General features: G+C 48.0%; 1 protein-coding gene across 3 annotated transcripts in view; it reads left to right on the top strand.

Moving 5' to 3' along the window:
* The window catches only part of GLCE (glucuronic acid epimerase), a 54,911-nt gene that overhangs the window by 23,184 nt on the left and 14,884 nt on the right, over nucleotides 1-16,843 (top strand). For 2 of the 3 annotated variants that reach the window (XR_011049029.1, XM_068410852.1), the window contains exon 1: nucleotides 4,728-4,818. The exons of the other annotated variant lie outside the window; for it this stretch is intronic. Coding sequence is in view for 1 of the 2 variants with exons in the window: in XM_068410852.1 (XP_068266953.1) it covers nucleotides 4,763-4,818 (56 nt within the window). In the remaining variant the exon portion in view is untranslated. Of the gene's footprint in view, nucleotides 1-4,727; nucleotides 4,819-16,843 lie in introns of those variants that run through there. 3 annotated transcript variants of the gene reach the window in all.

The raw sequence follows: 16,843 nt of genomic DNA on the forward strand, positions 1-16,843 counted from the left end.
CAAGTTCAGGTTGGACATTAGGAAGCATTTCTCAGCAAGGGTCATTAGCCATTGGAAGGGGCTGCCCAGGGAGGTGGTGGAGTCACCATCTCTGGAGGGGTTTAAGAAAAGCCTGGACATGGCCCTTAGTGCCCTGGTCTAGTTGCCATGGTGGTGTCAGGGCAATGGTTGGACTCGATGATCCCAGAGGGCTCTTCCAACCTCATTGATTCTATGATTCTGTTGTGGCTGCCCCCTCCCTGGCAGTGTTTAAGGCCAGGTTAGATGGGGCTTTGAGCAACTTGGTCTAGTGGAAAGGTGCCCTTGTCCATGGCAGGACGGTTGGAACTAGATGATCTTTAAGGTCCCTTCCAACCCAAACCATTCTGTGATTCTATTCTATGATTCTATTCAAATATTCTGTTGCCGGGTTAAAAGTGGAAATACTGTATATTTTCCTGACATCTATGCAGCAAGCCCAGATGTTTATACTAATGTAAAACCAGGTAAAAATAGTGCCATTTGTATTTAGATGCTGCTGAAAAATGTGTTCTTTCTTGCTTTGACAATAAAAGGTCTTTAGGAAATCTAAACACAAGTATTTCAGAGCAGGAGGCAATATTTAATTGACTCATGGCCTCTTCTTCCCCGCTTCTCTGTCGATGAGTTTCGTGGTTTAGAATAAACTGTGTGGAGAGGAGGGAGAAGGTCAGTGCTTGTGTGTAACTGGGTTGCTTGGGAACCTTTTACTTCTGTGTTTTCTCTTCACTTTAAGTATTTGTAACTTTGCCGTGGAAGTAAATGAGTGAGAGTCACTGAGAGAACATGGAGAACATCCTCTGCGTGGGTCTTAGTTTCTGCACCAGTGTCTTGATAGCACTTTTTGCCACTGGAAAATGTGTGGGTTTGGAAAAAGAAAACAGTTTAGTCATAGGCACCTCACTGGGTGCAGGTCACACGTGGGTGCTGCTCTGGAGTTAAGCACGGGAGCAGCCTTGGAAGTGGGTTTATCTTCAGAATGACTGTGGAAGGGCGTTGGGTTGGCTTGGGGGTTTTTGCTTGCAAGTAGAATGCTGATCACTTTGGAGACACTTCTAATGAAGGAATTCTGAATTATATTGAATTTACTTCAATTTTAAGCTGTTCTTAAAGCTGCTTGAAGTTTGCTTTGCTTCTCCCCAAAATAACTTGATTGCATCCTTCCTGTTTGTTCCTTCGTACTTTGAAACCTTCCTTGCTGTTAAGCTTGTGGTAGCGATGCTGCCCACCTTTGCGGGGGAGAGGAAGAGTTGGGCTTGTTGACGTTCCACAGCAGTTTATTTAAAATAGCAAAATCGACTCCTACTTCTGCAGAGCACAACTTGGGTTGGAAAAAACAGGTAAACCACAAAACGGAGTTGCTTTTAGCAACAGGAATGGATGCATAAAGTGGTGACGATTTAACCTATTTTGGAAAAGAAGAGAATATTTTCCTGCTGGTCCTGACTTGCTGTCCCAATGCATTGTACGGGTGTGTTTGCATGAATACATATTCATACATTATTTATTGACACGGGAGATGTTGGTTGTTTATGGTCCATTAGATTCGGTCTCAGAGTAGTGATCAAAGACCACACATCTATCACAAATCATTCCCTTGTACCTGAAGCGCTGGGGTAGATGGAGGGAGTTGTGGCCTTTTTTTTTCAGGAAAACAACTAAGAGAACTGCCTTCATCCTGCTTGTTTCATGTTAATAGGTGTTTTTTCATAAATGGAATTCTCTAAGAAGTAGTAGGTAAATCTTGGGATTCTGATGATGTACATTGTGCAGCTTCTGTGAAAATGTCCCTGTCTTCTGAGGATGCTGAAGGCATCTTTGCTGATTTAAGTGGGGCTACTCAAAGTATTAGGAGGACTTTGTCTGGGCTGGTGCCTGCCTGGGTTCCAGCAGGAATTCATGTTATGTGGATACAGCCACTGGCACCTCGATTCCCCAGTGGGAATTTGTGTAAATTAAGATGCAAGAAGAGAGCCCAGGTGGCCAAGAAGGCCAATGGCATCCAGGCCTCTATCAGGAATAGTGCAGCCAGCCGGTCCAGGGAGGTGATCGTCCCTCTGTACTGGGCACTGGTGAGGCCGCACCTTGAATCCTGTGTCCAGTTCTGGGCCCCGCACTTCAAGAAAGATGTTGAGGTGTTGGAGCGAGTGCAGAGGAGGGCGACCAAGCTGGGGAAGGGTCTGGAGTGTCTGACCTGCGAGGAACGGCTGAGGGAGCTGGGGGTGTTTAGCCTGGAGAAAAGGAGGCTCAGAGGTGACCTTAGTGCAGTCTACAGCTACCTGAAGGGAGGTTGTAGCACAGTGGGAGTCGGCCTCTTCTCCCAGGCAACCAGCGACAGGACAAGAGGACACAGCCTCAAGCTTGGCCAGGGGAGGGTCAGGTTGGCCATTAGGAAGCATTTCTTCTCAGCAAGGGTCATTAGCCATTGGAAGGGGCTGCCCAGGGAGGTGGTGGAGTCACCGTCTCTGGAGGGGTTTAAGAAAAGCCTGGACATGGCCCTTAGTGCCCTGGTCTAGTTGCCATGGTGGTGTCAGGGCAATGGTTGGACTCGATGATCCCAGAGGGCTCTTCCAACCTGACTGATTCTGTGAATAGAAGAAAAAAATTTCAGGTTGGGGAGGTGGTGCAGAGAAAGGTCAGGAAGCGAAGATGTCTAGTTGAAAGTGGGCACATCTGCAGCCTGTGGTGGTGAAACTGGTCCGTTCCCATAACCATATCTCCACCAGAATCCCACAGTGTTTTGATTAACTTTCATGGCAAGTTGCGAGCCAATAAAAAGTCTACAATAAACGGAGCTGAAGAGTCAAAGATTAAAAAATGTGCGCTGATTTCCTGGAGGGTTTGTTCTGCAATATGGCTTTTCTTAAATCAAACTGCCTGCTTGCCTGGGAAAAAGAGCAGAGCATCGCTGAGCGTGATCCTGCTCCCAGTGAAATGGTGTTTTTAGCTGAAGGAGGTAGTTGTTTTCTCCCCCAATACCCACTTTTAAAAAGTATTTTAAAAAGCAGAGGAGATTCAGTGCAAGGTGATGATGATATGAGAGGTGCAAGGGTTTGGATGGGCACAAGCGCAATCCAAAAGCATTATGTGCAAGTATGTCTGACAGCCAGGTCGTGAGCTCAGCTAATCTGGGATGTTCAGAAGCATTTAGGGAGGAGAGCGAGTTAGGAGAATTTATTGACAGCAGCTGCTTGTATGCTGAAACAGTTTATAGATGACATCGTTGCTGTAGGGGCACCACGGCATCCCTGAGCACAAGAGCCATCGCCTGATGGCTGCACGATGTTTAGTCTGTCCTCCGAGCACTGGAGGTATTAAACCCTGCAACGCCAGCCACACAGCAGCTCCCAGAGCCCCATCCCACATTCTTTTACTGTGGAAATCCAACTGGGAGTGTCGCTGGAGGGCCTGCAGCTGAAGTTAATCCAATAAAACTAAGAGCCCGTAGAGGAAAGAGAAACTGTCGCGTAGGCGCAGAGCAAGATCAGTCTGTGCTTGTTAGGATCGAGGTTATTCCTCTGCCAGTTATTCCCCTTGAAACACATGAAGTATCTGTTGTCCGTGTCTTTTGTTTAATGATCTTGCTCGACGCTACGGTTGACGCTGGGGTTTTTTGCATGGGACTGATCCCAAGATGAAAAGCAGTAAGATTATGTTGTCAAGAGCGGTAAGTTCGGGTTGTGGCTTTCTCTTCCCACGTTGTCTGCTCCCACAGTGAAACATTTTGGGTATTCATCCAGGAGCTGGATGATTTTCATAAAGTAGTGGACTTCCACGTCGCCCTGTCTTCCCTGGGCATCGCGGCGGTGCTCCAAGGATGGCCCGGTGGGTTTAAAGACGAGCTGGGGTTGCTTCTTGGGTGGGTTCTCTGTGGGTTGCTCAGCATTTAGAGGTTGATGAAAGTTGAGTGCCGCTTCTTAAAGAATAGCGAGTGTCCTGTTATAAGATTAATTTGGTGTATTGCAACAGGAAGAACAGCTAAAATTTGTCTTGAGAAGTGGAGCCAAAGAAGATCGTTAGAGGCTCCCTCTGGATTAACATTGACTGCACATCTGCATTTGGAGCTCAACATTGTCTCTTTGTAAATTTTTTTCTTTCCTGAATATAAGAAATTCCAGTCAAGACACCTTCAGTCCCCTAATTATTGAGGTGGAAGCGGGGAAGAGTCTTAGTTACAAAGGCTAATGGAGAACAGAGTTTCAGAAGGAAGAGTGGTTGTGTATAGTCAGGATATTTGTGTAAGTTTATGATTTCTGAGGTTTAAGAACTCTTTATTGCTGTGACTTAACTGGTGGGTGATGGGAGGGACTGTGCAAACTTCATCGAGGCGATACCCATCTTTCATAGCAAGCGGGATTTGGCGTGTAGGCAAAGAGCTGCCTCCTGCACATGAGCTGTATCAAAAGGCTTTTCTATCCAAATGGAAATTACACAAGCCTCATCTTCCGAATCTGTTGTGAATCCAAGGACTTTGGAGTGATTTCATCTGTTTTTCTAGGCTGTGAGAAGCAATTCAGCGCAGCTGTGCCTCCAGCTCCCTCCGAGGGATCGAGGTCCGGTGCGTGGGAGGGCGTGTGGCCTCCTGCCCTGGGACCCCCAGGAGGGCTGGCATTGCTCTCTGCTTGGAGAAGAAACCACCCATCCCCTCTTTGCAAGGGTCTCCAGGACCCCCTGGGGGCAGCCACTGGGGAGAGCAGACTCCAAAGCCACCTCATTGTGGTGGAAGCAGAGTGTCCCTCTCCAGATGACGAGAAGGTGCAGGAGGGAGCAAAATCGGACGCCCACAACAGTGAGAAATAGGTATGTGGCATCTATGCACTAGCAGGGCAAGCCAGAAGAGGCCTGATGTCCAGAGAAAACATTTGTCACTTTGGGAGCTGCTTGCTGACTTCCATCTCTTGTGTTCCAGGATATCCAGATGAAGTCAAACTTCCTTTTTCAAAATTGAATTACTCTGGAGGCTGAGGTAGAGAAGGGAAACTTCCTTCAGAAGAGAGTTTGAGAGTTTAATAGATTGTTAGGACTTTTTTAATTAGTGCAAGTTAACCTAAATTGTAAAACACCGACTGGATGCAAGCTAGAGCACAGGAAGTTCCACCTCAACATGAGGAAGAACTTCTTTACTGTGAGGGTTACAGAGCACTGGAACAGGCTCCCCAGAGAGGGTGTGGAGTCTCCTTCTCTGGAGACTTCCAAGTCTGGATGTGTTCCTGTGTAACCTGCCCTAGACTGGCCCTGCTCTGGCAGGGGGTTGGACTCGATGATCTCCAGAGGTCCCGTCCAACCCCTGACATTCTATGGTTCTATGACTGGAAGGATGTAGCCACCAGCATGTACACAGACCTTTTTTTGCCAGTACAAAAAGCAACTTTAGGAACTTCCACTTCAAGCTGTTAGACAAACTGAATACAGCCATTATTGTAACCTCTGTCCTCCATTAACTGTTTCTAAATGTTGTAAAGCACAGCGAAATAATTTTTTTTTTCTTATTTCAATGCTACTAAAGACGTAATAGTTGTGAATGACGTGAAAAAAGCGGTTTCTGTAGGGGATGTGTGGGCGCACTTCTGTAAGGCTGCCTCTCCTAAGGACAAACCACTTGCTGAAGTCCATTAGACTGGGATGAAATTAATATAACTGCTCCAGGAAAAGAGATAAATATTCCATTTAAAAATAAAAAGTTTGTTTGTAACAACTGGTTTTGATATCCAAGCACTGAGTAGAGAGTGTGTTTGAGGAGCTGTGGGATGGATGAGACCTTTGAAGAGGTCTCTTCTCCCAGGCAACCAGCGCTAGGACAAGAGGACACAGCCTCAAGCTTCGCCAGGGGAGGGTCAGGTTGGACATTAGGAAGCATTTCTTCTCAGCAAGGGTCATTAGCCATTGGAAGGGGCTGCCCAGGGAGGTGGTGGAGTCACCATCTCTGGAGGGGTTTAAGACAAGACTGGACATGGCACTTAGTGCCCTGGTCTAGATGCCATGGTGGTGTCAGGGCAATGGTTGGACTCGATGAGCCCAGAGGGCTCTTCCAACCTGGTGGGGTAGAGCTGCTTCTTAGGCTTGTTTGGGTTTGGGTTACAAAGTGTAGATTTAAATCATGGATTAAATACTCCTGTCTACAAACACTAGAAGAACAGAGATTCTGACGCTAAAAATACTGGGGTAGAATGCTTGTAAAATACGAATTTATTTTTCTAGCAGGGATAGGCGTAAAAAAAAGCAGAGAAGTGAGGAATTTGGCACTACAGTGGAATTTTCATGTCTGGTATTTCCTGCTGTCTTTAAGAACGGAGCCTGTTGTTTGCTCCGACTGGCAAAACTATTTCAGCTTAGACGTGGCCTTCCTGACTAGAGCTGGAGCGTAGACAGGTACGTGGTAACCCCCAGCCAGGTCCTGCTGCTGACTCTGATCCCACCTTGGGGCTCTGAATAAGAAGTGTGAAGACTTTGCAGTTCTGTTTCTTACAAAGAAACTGTCTTGACGGATGAACTTCAAATCCTATTTTGTTTGCTAGAATTTTAAAGCTCCAAATCCTGCCAAGCCTGTGTCAAGTTCTGTGTTGGACGTACAAGTCTGTAATACTTGTAGGTATGCAGCCCAGTTTTGTTGGAAGCGAAGAACCGAAGGAATCTCAAAAACCAGCAGAACACAGGAGCTGTGGACAAAAATATTCCATCTCTCCCCATCAACAGTTCTTTGCACTTCACCGACCTGCGTCTCTTCCTGAAGAGGGGAGTCACAGAATCCCAGAATCAACCAGGTTGGAAGAGCCCTCTGGGATCATCGAGTCCAACCGTTGCCCTGACACCACCATGTCAACTAGACCAGGGCACTAAAGTCTTCCCTGAAAACGTTTTATCTCTTCTCAGCAGCCGTTCCGACCTTTCCTTTCACTGGTAATTTTTTTGTTGTCTATTGGATGTTTAATAGTAATCACCTCCTGTACTTAAATAATTCACTGTCGTAGCTACACGGAATAATTCATGGCCAAAGCAGTTTGCTATCAAGTAGCTTTCAGCATGTTTTTATATCACTTCTAATTTTATTCTGCCCTGCTTTTTCATCAGCTCTTCTAAGGAGCTGGAAAGTAGGATGAAAAAAGGTAAAACAAAAGGATATCTCTACCTGATGCCTTATTACATGCCTCTATGCATTCAGGGGCTGTGTTCTAAACAGAATTAAAGTTACTGCTGTGCCTGATGTAAAAGGTAGCTCAGCCTTTGTGGGGAACTTCAATAAAAGCAGGATTTGTGTGTTATCTTGGTCTCCCCAGTACCCGGCGCTGCTGCCTCCCAGTAATCTCTGGCATGCTGAATATGAAAAAATCTAGAAACAGAAGGTTTCCAAACATGTTTGCCAGGGTTAATGCCAGAGTCTAAACATAAACTCTGCAGGGACAGACTGTTATTTGGAGAATGAAGTGCCAGACTGGGCTTGATTTGAAGGCTTAGGAGAAGGAAACACAGCACCTCTCCCCAGGAGCAGACGTCTCGTGGACTGGAAACCCCGCTGCCGCGTGTTTGCTGCTCTGCCTCAGCCCTGTTCCCCGTTACCTGCAGCTTGGCCACCCTTACCTGGTGCGTATATTGTTGTGTGCGGATCCTTAGGAGGCAGCAGGTCGGATGTGGGGCCACACACAGGCACTGCCTTGTGCCAGCATCGGTTGGATGCTCCTGGTGCCCGTCCGTGCTGGTTTACACAGCCGGGCTGTGTCTAAGCCGGGCTGTAAAACCCATGGCCAAGGTCTCTGCCCTCTCTCTTTGTTGTTCAGACCAGCACATATGGAAAACTTTATGCTTTCTGTTGCTGCTTAGCTCATGTTTACCAATATTGAAGTTCAGCCACTATTAATATATCACACCGTGTACTTCAAGGAAAAGTATTTTCAGTGTTTTTTTCCTAAGTGAAAATGTCCGTGAAACCAATTATGCTCAAAGCTTCAAAACCCCCCACTTCAAGAAAGATGTTGAGGTGTTGGAGCGAGTGCAGAGGAGGGCGACCAAGCTGGGGAAGGGTCTGGAGGGTCTGACCTCCGAGGAACGGCTGAGGGAGCTGGGGGTGTTTAGCCTGGAGAAGAGGAGGCTCAGAGGTGACCTTAGTGCAGTCTACAACTACCTGAAGGGAGGTTGTAGCGCAGTGGGAGTCGGCCTCTTCTCCCAGGCAACCAGCGCTAGGACAAGAGGACACAGCCTCAAGCTTGGCCAGGGGAGGCTCAGGTTGGCCATTAGGAAGCATTTCTTCTCAGCAAGGGTCATTAGCCATTGGAAGGGGCTGCCCAGGGAGGTGGTGGAGTCACCATCTCTGGAGGGGTTTAAGAAAAGCCTGGACATGGCCCTTAGTGCCCTGGTCTAGTTGCCATGGTGGTGTCAGGGCAATGGTTGGACTCAATGATCCCAGAGGGCTCTTCCAACCTGGTTGATTCTGTGATTCTGTGAAAACCTCCAGGCAAAATCTCTTTAAGAAAGTTTTTAAGTGGCATTGCTTATCGTTGTCCACGTCTTGCTCTTTAGAAATACTTAGTTGGTGAAGCAGCAAAATTTCACTGAAACCTTTAATTCTGCCATTGAGTAACTACCATCAGTAACTCCTTCCCGGAGGACCATCTGTACCGAGTGCCAGGGTTTGCTAAGCGAGAAAAATGAGGCATTTTTAGCCAGTTCCTCCAGCTTAAAATGGATTTTATTTATTTCTCTGCTGTAAGCAGTGTTACTTCCTTAACCTCTGCTTTTTGCATAGTGAAAGAAAAAGCCAATGAAGCTGTACCTTGAGAGTACGTATGTGAGAGTACGGCTGTGAATGGTTTATGCCAATAATAAACATGAGTTAACCAAAACTGGGGGGTTTTGGGCTTCACAGGGATTCGAGCTTTTGGGAGAGCACTTAGGAGCAGTGCACGAGGGAGCTGCTAATGCATTTACTGCTGTGACACTGGCTCTCGCAGCGCTGTTGTGTATCCATTGCTTACTGGAAGATAAGTCATGATTCTTATTAGGAAGCATTTCTTCTCAGCAAGGGTCATTAGCCATTGGAAGGGGCTGCCCAGGGAGGTGGTGGAGTCACCATCTCTGGAGGGGTTTAAGAAAAGCCTGGCCATGGCACTGAGTGCCCTGGTCTAGTTGCCATGGTGGTGTCAGGGCAATGGTTGGACTTGATGATCCCAGAGGGCTCTTCCAACCTCAGTGATTCTGTGAACTGTGCAGAAATCACATGAAGCTCGCTAGCGGTTGCCAAACAAACATGCTCTTGTGAAGGTGTTGGACCATGTCTTCAAAGTTCATCTGCTCATTAGGAACCGTGTCATTTTTCAGGCACACCCTCCAAAGCCTCGTGCCCACTCCTTTTAAACTGGTGTTCAGACTGGGAGGGTCCTTCTATTTTTATTTGAAGGCTGCGTGCGAGCAGGCACGCCGAATACTTGCCAGCTGTCAGTTGTAATTTCAGGCACACTTTGTATTGAATTCTTGTCGGCGTTGTAATGAGTTGGCAGCAGAAGCGCCTGCAGCTCCGTCCGCTCTGTCAGGAAAGAAAACACCGCTCCGTCTTCCCCACTGAAATGCAGGTTGTGTATCAGGCTGCTTCGTGGCAGGGAGAAAATGAACGTATTGTAAATCATTGGGGTTTTTAGTGCTGACTCCTAGAGGGAACCTGGTAGGGAAGAAATGAAAAGCACAAAGTGAACTTGGGCCTTTCTGGGCAGCGAGAAGAGTCACCAGGTCTGGTGCGGTCAGGATCACTGAGCTGTGCTGCCTCTGGTGGCACTGGGGTAAAAGATTGTCCTCTCCTGTTTGTGTCAAAGGTGTCTTGGTGTCTCCTTCTCTCCAGATATTCAAACCCACCTGGACACGACCCTGTGCAACGTGCTCTGGGTGACCCTGCTGTGGCAGGGGTTGGGCTGGATGATCTCCAGAGGTCCCTTCCAACCCTTAACCATTCTGTGAGTCTGTGTCTTGGAGCATATGCTGAGAGCAAAATACATAAATGCTTTTTTTCAGAAGGAAGGAAACTCCTGCTGCTTTGGCTGCTCGATACTTGCAGCCATTGTTTCCCAGTTCATTAGGGAAGCAAAGGAGACGGAGCACTGGACCGTGAGCTGGCTCGGTGTCATGCCTGGGTGACGGTGTCGTCTCATTTGGTGAAAGAATTTAGTTGCTAATGTGTACGTAACTGCATGAGACAACTTACAAACCTTTCTGATAAGCCAGTAAAGTGAAAAATCTCATTTTGCTCCTAGGTTACGTGTTCACTTCCCATTAATTTGCAGGGAAAACACACCAGCTTGTAGAATGGGCAGGAGCGATGCTCTGCGCCAGCAGCCAGGCAGCTCCGCGGGTCTTTTTGATGTTGCCGTCTCTTTTAAAAAATGAGGGAAATAAAGCTTCAGGCTTTGAGTTTAATTCGTCCAATGCTGGTCTAGGGAAGTGATGGTCCCTCTGTACTCGGCACTGGTGAGGCCGCACCTTGAATCCTGTGCCCAGTTCTGGGCCCCGCACTTCAAGAGAGATGTTGAGGTGTTGGAGCGAGTGCAGAGGAGGGCGACCAAGCTGGTGAAGGGTCTGGAGGGTCTGACCTGCGAGGAACGGCTGAGGGAGCTGGGGGTGTTTAGCCTGGAGAAGAGGAGGCTCAGAGGTGACCTTAGTGCAGTCAATGACACTCTCCTGCACATTTCAAACTACTCGTACTCATTGCAGCTGAGCATTCGAGTAGCTTGAATGGGTGGGGGGGCTGGAGCATCACCCCTGGGTGCCCAGGACCCTCCCGCTGATGCGGGAGGGAGACAGGAGTTTTTGGAGGGGGAGAGTGAGGAGTGAGGAAAGATGTTTGCTCTCTCTTGCTTTCTTGATGTGAAGTCTGCTTTTTCTTATTCAGGGCTGTGATCAGATGCCTCGTTACGACACGTTACTAATGATCCAGAGGAACAAAACGATCCAATTGCTTGTTCTCACCAGCCAGGCTGCACGGTGGGATGGAGTAGGTGATCTGTCTGTGTCCCCAAAGCAGCGAGTGCTGCCTGCATCGTCATTTAGATGATTTTTCTTTGCTCTCAGTGATTAACCCACGGTGAGACCTTTCCTGACCGTCCACTCCTCGCATGCCACCAAACAGCACTGTAAAGAAAAAGCTGTGAGTAAGGGGCTCCCCCTGTTTGGTTTGTTGGTGTGTTTTTGCTTTATGAAGACAAACGGTCGGAGTGAGGCATTTTATGTCGTTCTAAGAAGGCAACAACGTGTTGCTGAGCAGAAAAACCAGCAGCTCTAACGCCTGTGCCTGGCAGTGCCAGCAGAGCACGTACCTGTGTGACCTCCTGTAAGTTAAATACCCCTGGCAGGTGCACTTATTTTTCCCCGTAGGTCCCAGGATCGCTGTAAACCACAACCAACAGCTCAGTTACTGTTTAAAGTCGCTGACCCTCACCCCAAAGAGAGAGCCCAGCTCCCTGAAATAACCCTGCAAGGCTCCTCCCGAGAGGCTGGTTACAGCCCTGGATGCTGCTGTCTTGAGACTTGCTTTCAAAGCCTAAATATCAGGGAGAGTGATGAAATGGTTTCATCTTTTGCTTCATTAATCTGCGTAGTAACAATATAATACTTGATAGCTTGGAAAGGGGCAGTGTAATGCCTCCGTGAGCAGCAGCTGGGTTTTGGAGTTATTGTTTGTGCCATTAGTGAGGAGTTTAATAGCTTAATCCATTTGGAAAGAAAGTAGATTTATTAGACCGTACAATAAACGGGCTCATAATTACAGCAGTGGTCCCTACTAACTGGTTTTCCTGGTACAGCGTAGAAGTATGATATACAAGTAACTTCATCTTCAGAGTTTTGTAGGGATATTCTGTGCTGGATTTACTAGAACGAAGGCACCTTGATAGTCTCTGGTGCCTGGGAGCCTTTGCAGTGGGTGGAACTGGCCAGCTGGTCCGAATGCAAAGAAATAGGGATAAAGCCACCGTTGGCAGGTGTTGAGAAGGACGACTGGTGCTTGCTGTGTAGGACCAACACGAGCAGATCTTGTGTTTTCTGTTGACTACACCAATGTGTGTTCTTAAAGTTGTGCGTCTGGGCTGGATTTGTAGGAAAGCCGAGGTTGCAGGGGACGTTTGGAGATCATCTAGCCCCACCTCCTGTTGAAAGCAGGGTTTAACTAGGTTACCCAGGGCCTTCTTGAGTCTTGAAGAACTTGTCCATGTCACTGCAATGAAGTGTGCAAGTTTTTTCCAATTTAAAAATTTTTTTTTTTACAATTTTAGATCAGAAAACATTCCTGATTGCAGTCAAAGGCCCCTCAGTCACTAAAATCCTCCTCTTGTGCAGGGAAATAGTTTGCTCTAACTTGTGTTAACCATCTTGCGTGCAGAGAAGTGTCTGTCTGTCCAGAGGGCAGGAGCAGCCGGATACCAAGCGGGGTGAGGGGCTGCAGTCGCTCCTGACGGCTCTCAAGGCAGCAGCTAAACTTGCTTGAACACCTTGGAGATTGGATACGGGTATGGAATGTGCCTGATGCTGCATTAGGTGCAAATCTCAGTTTCTAATAAGAAATGATAACAGAATCCCAGAATCAGTGAGGTTGGAAGAGCCCTCTGGGCTCATCGAGTCCAACCATTGCCCTGACACCACCATGGCAACTAGACCAGGGCACTAAGTGCCATGTCCAGGCTTTTCTTAAACCCCTCCAGAGATGGTGACTCCACCACCTCCCTGGGCAGCCCCTTCCAATGGCTAATGACCCTTGCTGAGAAGAAATGCTTCCTAATGGCCAAGCTGACCCTCCCCTGGCCAAGCTTGAGGCTGTGTCCTCTTGTCCTAGCGCTGGTTGCCTGGGAGAAGAGGCCGACTCCCACTGCGCTCCAACCTCCCTTCAGGTAGTTGTAGACTGCACTAAGGTCACCTCTGAGCCTCCTCTTCTCCAGGCTAAACACCCCCAGCTCCCTCAGCCATTCCTCGCAGGTCAGACCCTCCAGACCCTTCCCCAGCTTGGTCGCCCTCCTCTGGACTCACTCCAACACCTCAACATCTCTCTTGAAGTGCGGGGCCCAGAACTGGACACAGGATTCAAGGTGCGGCCTCACCAGTGCCCAGTACAGAGGGACGATCACTTCCCCAGACCAGCTGGCCACACTATTCCTGATAGAGGCCAGGATGCCATTGGCCTTTGGCCACCTGGGCACACTGCTGGCTCACGTTCAGCCGGCTGTCGATCAGCACCCCCAGGGCTCTTTCTAACCACTCTTCCCCAGCCTGTAGCGCTGCAGGGGGTTGTTGTGGCCCAAGTGTCAGACCCGGCACTTGTTCTTGTTGAACCTCATGCCGTTGGTCTCGGCCCATCGATCCAACCTGTCCAGATCCCTCTGTAGGGCCTTCCTGCCCTCATAGATGTGTTGATACAACTAAAACTGTATTAGGCTCTAATTGGACTGCAAAACTGTAGGATAAGCTGCTGGAAATGGCTTCTTCACTTTATATTTTAGATCCACTCTGTCTAATCGTCCACAGATGGAGCGCTGGAAGCAGCGAGGATTAGACAGTAAATCTGCGCTAAAGAGCCGCCGGAGAGGCTGGTAATCTAGATTGTTATGGGAGATACACACGTTTCTGTTTGTACAGTCTTGTAATTTCCTAGCACTTAAGGAAAAAACATCTCGACAATGCACCATGTATTAAAATACCAACTGCATCCAGGCTCTGTGCGATTCAAGAATAAATAAAATATTAGCAGCTAGGCTTGTCTGCTGAAACCAGCTTGCCCAGGTTGGCGTTCTGATAAATTGTACCTATTGCCAGAATATTTGTAATGGTTTTCCTCAATGCATCGCACCTCTAAGGCCCGTGTTTTGCAGAGCAGTGCTAGTTTGTATGCAGGGCGGGGAAGCAAATGCATAATGCAGCAGATGATGGGGAGTATGGCCAAGGAGCCAACGCGAGCAGGTTGAGGGCGCAGGTAAAGCATGTTTGGGAAATGTGGAGCTGTCAGGAAATTAGATGACTCATAAATATCACATTTTAAGACACAAGTAAGCTTTGGCAAAGGATCTGAAATTTTGATGTTGTTACAATTTTCAAAAAAAGGATTTTCCACAGTTGTTGAAAACAATTCCCAAGTTCTTTGTGTTTTCTATTACATAACATTGTAACAACGAGCCTGAATAGTAGTTTGCTGCGTGTAATTGAACAGGGAATGGAGGAAAAAAAATTCTGCCTGAGGTTTGTGTGTAACTGAGTATAACTTTTAGGTCTGGGTATATACAGGGTCTTCGTCCCTCTGTACTCGGCACTGGTGAGGCCGCACCTTGAATCCTGTGTCCAGTTCTGGGCCCCGCACTTCAAGAGAGATGTTGAGGTGTTGGAGTGAGTGCAGAGGAGGGCGACCAAGCTGGGGAAGGGTCTGGAGGGTCTGAGCTCCGAGGAACGGCTGAGAGAGCTGGGGGTGTTTAGCCTGGAGAAGAGGAGGCTCAGAGGTGACCTTAGTGCAGTCTACAACTACCTGAAGGGAGGTTGTAGCGCAGTGGGAGTCGGCCTCTTCTCCCAGGCAACCAGCGCTAGGACAAGAGGACACAGCCTCAAGCTTGGCCAGGGGAGGGTCAGGTTGGACATGAGGAAGCATTTCTTCTCAGCAAGGGTCATTAGCCATTGGAAGGGGCTGCCCAGGGAGGTGGTGGAGTCACCATCTCTGGAGGGGTTTAAGAAAAGCCTGGACATGGCCCTTAGTGCCCTGGTCTAGTTGCCATGGTGGTGTCAGGGCAATGGTTGGACTCGATGAGCCCAGAGGGCTCTTCCAACCTCATTGATTCTGTGATTCTATATTGAAGTTCTAGTCTTGTTGCTTTATTTTGTTAAATTGGGCGGTGTATCTTTTCTTTAAATATTGAGTTTAATCTCAGATTGGCAGTCATTGTTCAGGGTTTTTTTTTTTCTCTATGCTAAATAGCTTAGTCTGGCATAGAGGCTTCAAAGTAAATAGGTAGCTTATCGCTATTCAGCAGAAATCCCTGGTCTTAAATAAAAAATACTGGCTTTCTTCCTACCGAGCAAACACAGAGCTGATGTGTTAGACTATTTGGAGACCTCTGAGACTCAGTGGGCAACTTACTTTTGATTATTATTTAAACGCAGAGAATTGAAATGCGAATGCTTTAACTTACCGCCAACCGATGTGTTCTTGGGGAATGTACTTTGTGATGTGGTTTCTTGAGTCCTTACTCAGTTATTTGGTCAGGGAGATGACCAGTATTTTTAACCAGCTCAAAACATGTTGTGCTCTTTGGTCATGCGAGTAGGGTGGTTGCAGAACTGGGGAAGTCAGGTTCTTGCTGCACGTGATTCATCTTCCAGGGCTTTTAATTCGAGTTCAGTGCAAGTCACCTCTGGTTGGAGAATTATTGATCTGGTTTATTAATCCACGCAACTAGAGCAAAAAAAAATGACAGCACTGAAGTAGCCACCGGCAGCTTGTATCTCGTGCTTATCTGAAAGTGCAGTTTGTATCTGTCACCCAGGTGAAATGGGCATAATGGTTAAAAACAAAAGCACGCGGCCAGCAGCCGTATTCCTGTCTGCGTTCATCCTGCTGTCACTGTCACCACAGTGTCACCAGTAACCTGCACAGATGGGACCTTCAGGAGCTGTGAGAAAGCTTTGAGTAATTCTTGCCTCTAGCCTGGGTAAAAGGCATCAGCCCTTCTGCAAACTGGTGTGTCCAGTGTCAGCACGTGCCACTGGTTTAATAGTTTTTCTTTAATTCTGAATGCCAGTGAGACTTGAAAAACACCTGAAGATGTGTTTTTTCGGAGGGGCTGTGGGCAGCAGGACGGTGCCGCTGCTTCGGGATGCTCCTCGCAGCAGAGGAAGCCCAGAGCCGGGCAACCAGCGATAGGATGAGAGGACACAGCCTCAAGCTTTGCCAGGGGAGGTTCAGGTTGGACATTAGGAAGCATTTCTTCTCAGCAAGGGTCATTAGCCATTGGAAGGGGCTGCCCAGGGAGGTGGTGGAGTCACCATCTCTGGAGGGGTTTAAGAAAAGCCTGGCCATGGCCCTTAGTGCCCTGGTCTAGTTGCCATGGTGGTGTCAGGGCAATGGTTGGACTCGATGATCCCAGAGGGCTCTTCCAACCTCATTGATTCTGGGATTCTGTGATTCCCAGCTCCTGGGAGGCACAGAGGGTGTTTCCCAGCCTCGGGAGCAGCATCTTCCCACCTGGAATATCCCCTGAGGTCTTCCTGTGCTGGAGGGCATCGCTTACAACCCCACCGTGCACAGAATGACTGCAGCATTGCCTGGGGGATTTACTACATCAATGGTTGTATCCAAGAGAGGAGCCTCCCGGCTTCGTCCTGGGCTTTGAAGCTGAGCAATGATGAGTGAAGCACCAGGATGGTTCCCGCGCTGAGTGTTTCTGCCCGGGACTTGGTGCCCATCCTCTTCTCCACCTGCCCATCACACCCTGCTCTCCCACAAAGCACATCCCCTGTTTCTATTGGTGCTTTTATGAGCTTTCAGCAGGAAAAGAAATTGCATTTTGCTCTTCTGTAAGGGCAGTGAAAAGGCAAACTACAGAACAGGAACTGTAAGTTAATTCTTTTAGCTCTGTTTTGAAGAGACAACATGAAAATGAATTTGTCTTCAATGGGTCCATCTCCGAGTGCGCTGGTGAAGGAGCGTGGGGGTTCAAACCTATTCCTGCTCACACTAAATGGTGAGGATCTGACAGTGGTGCTGCTTTGGGGCTGGGAGGACAACATGCAAGAAGACACCTGTTAAACCAGGTGCTGAAATGGGGAATGGTTGATCTTTCAGGAAAAACTGCCTTCACATTTAGTTGGGAGACATTTGGGC

Source organism: Nyctibius grandis, chromosome 11 (assembly GCF_013368605.1).
Source record: "Nyctibius grandis isolate bNycGra1 chromosome 11, bNycGra1.pri, whole genome shotgun sequence".
NCBI classification, from domain to species: domain Eukaryota; kingdom Metazoa; phylum Chordata; class Aves; order Nyctibiiformes; family Nyctibiidae; genus Nyctibius; species Nyctibius grandis.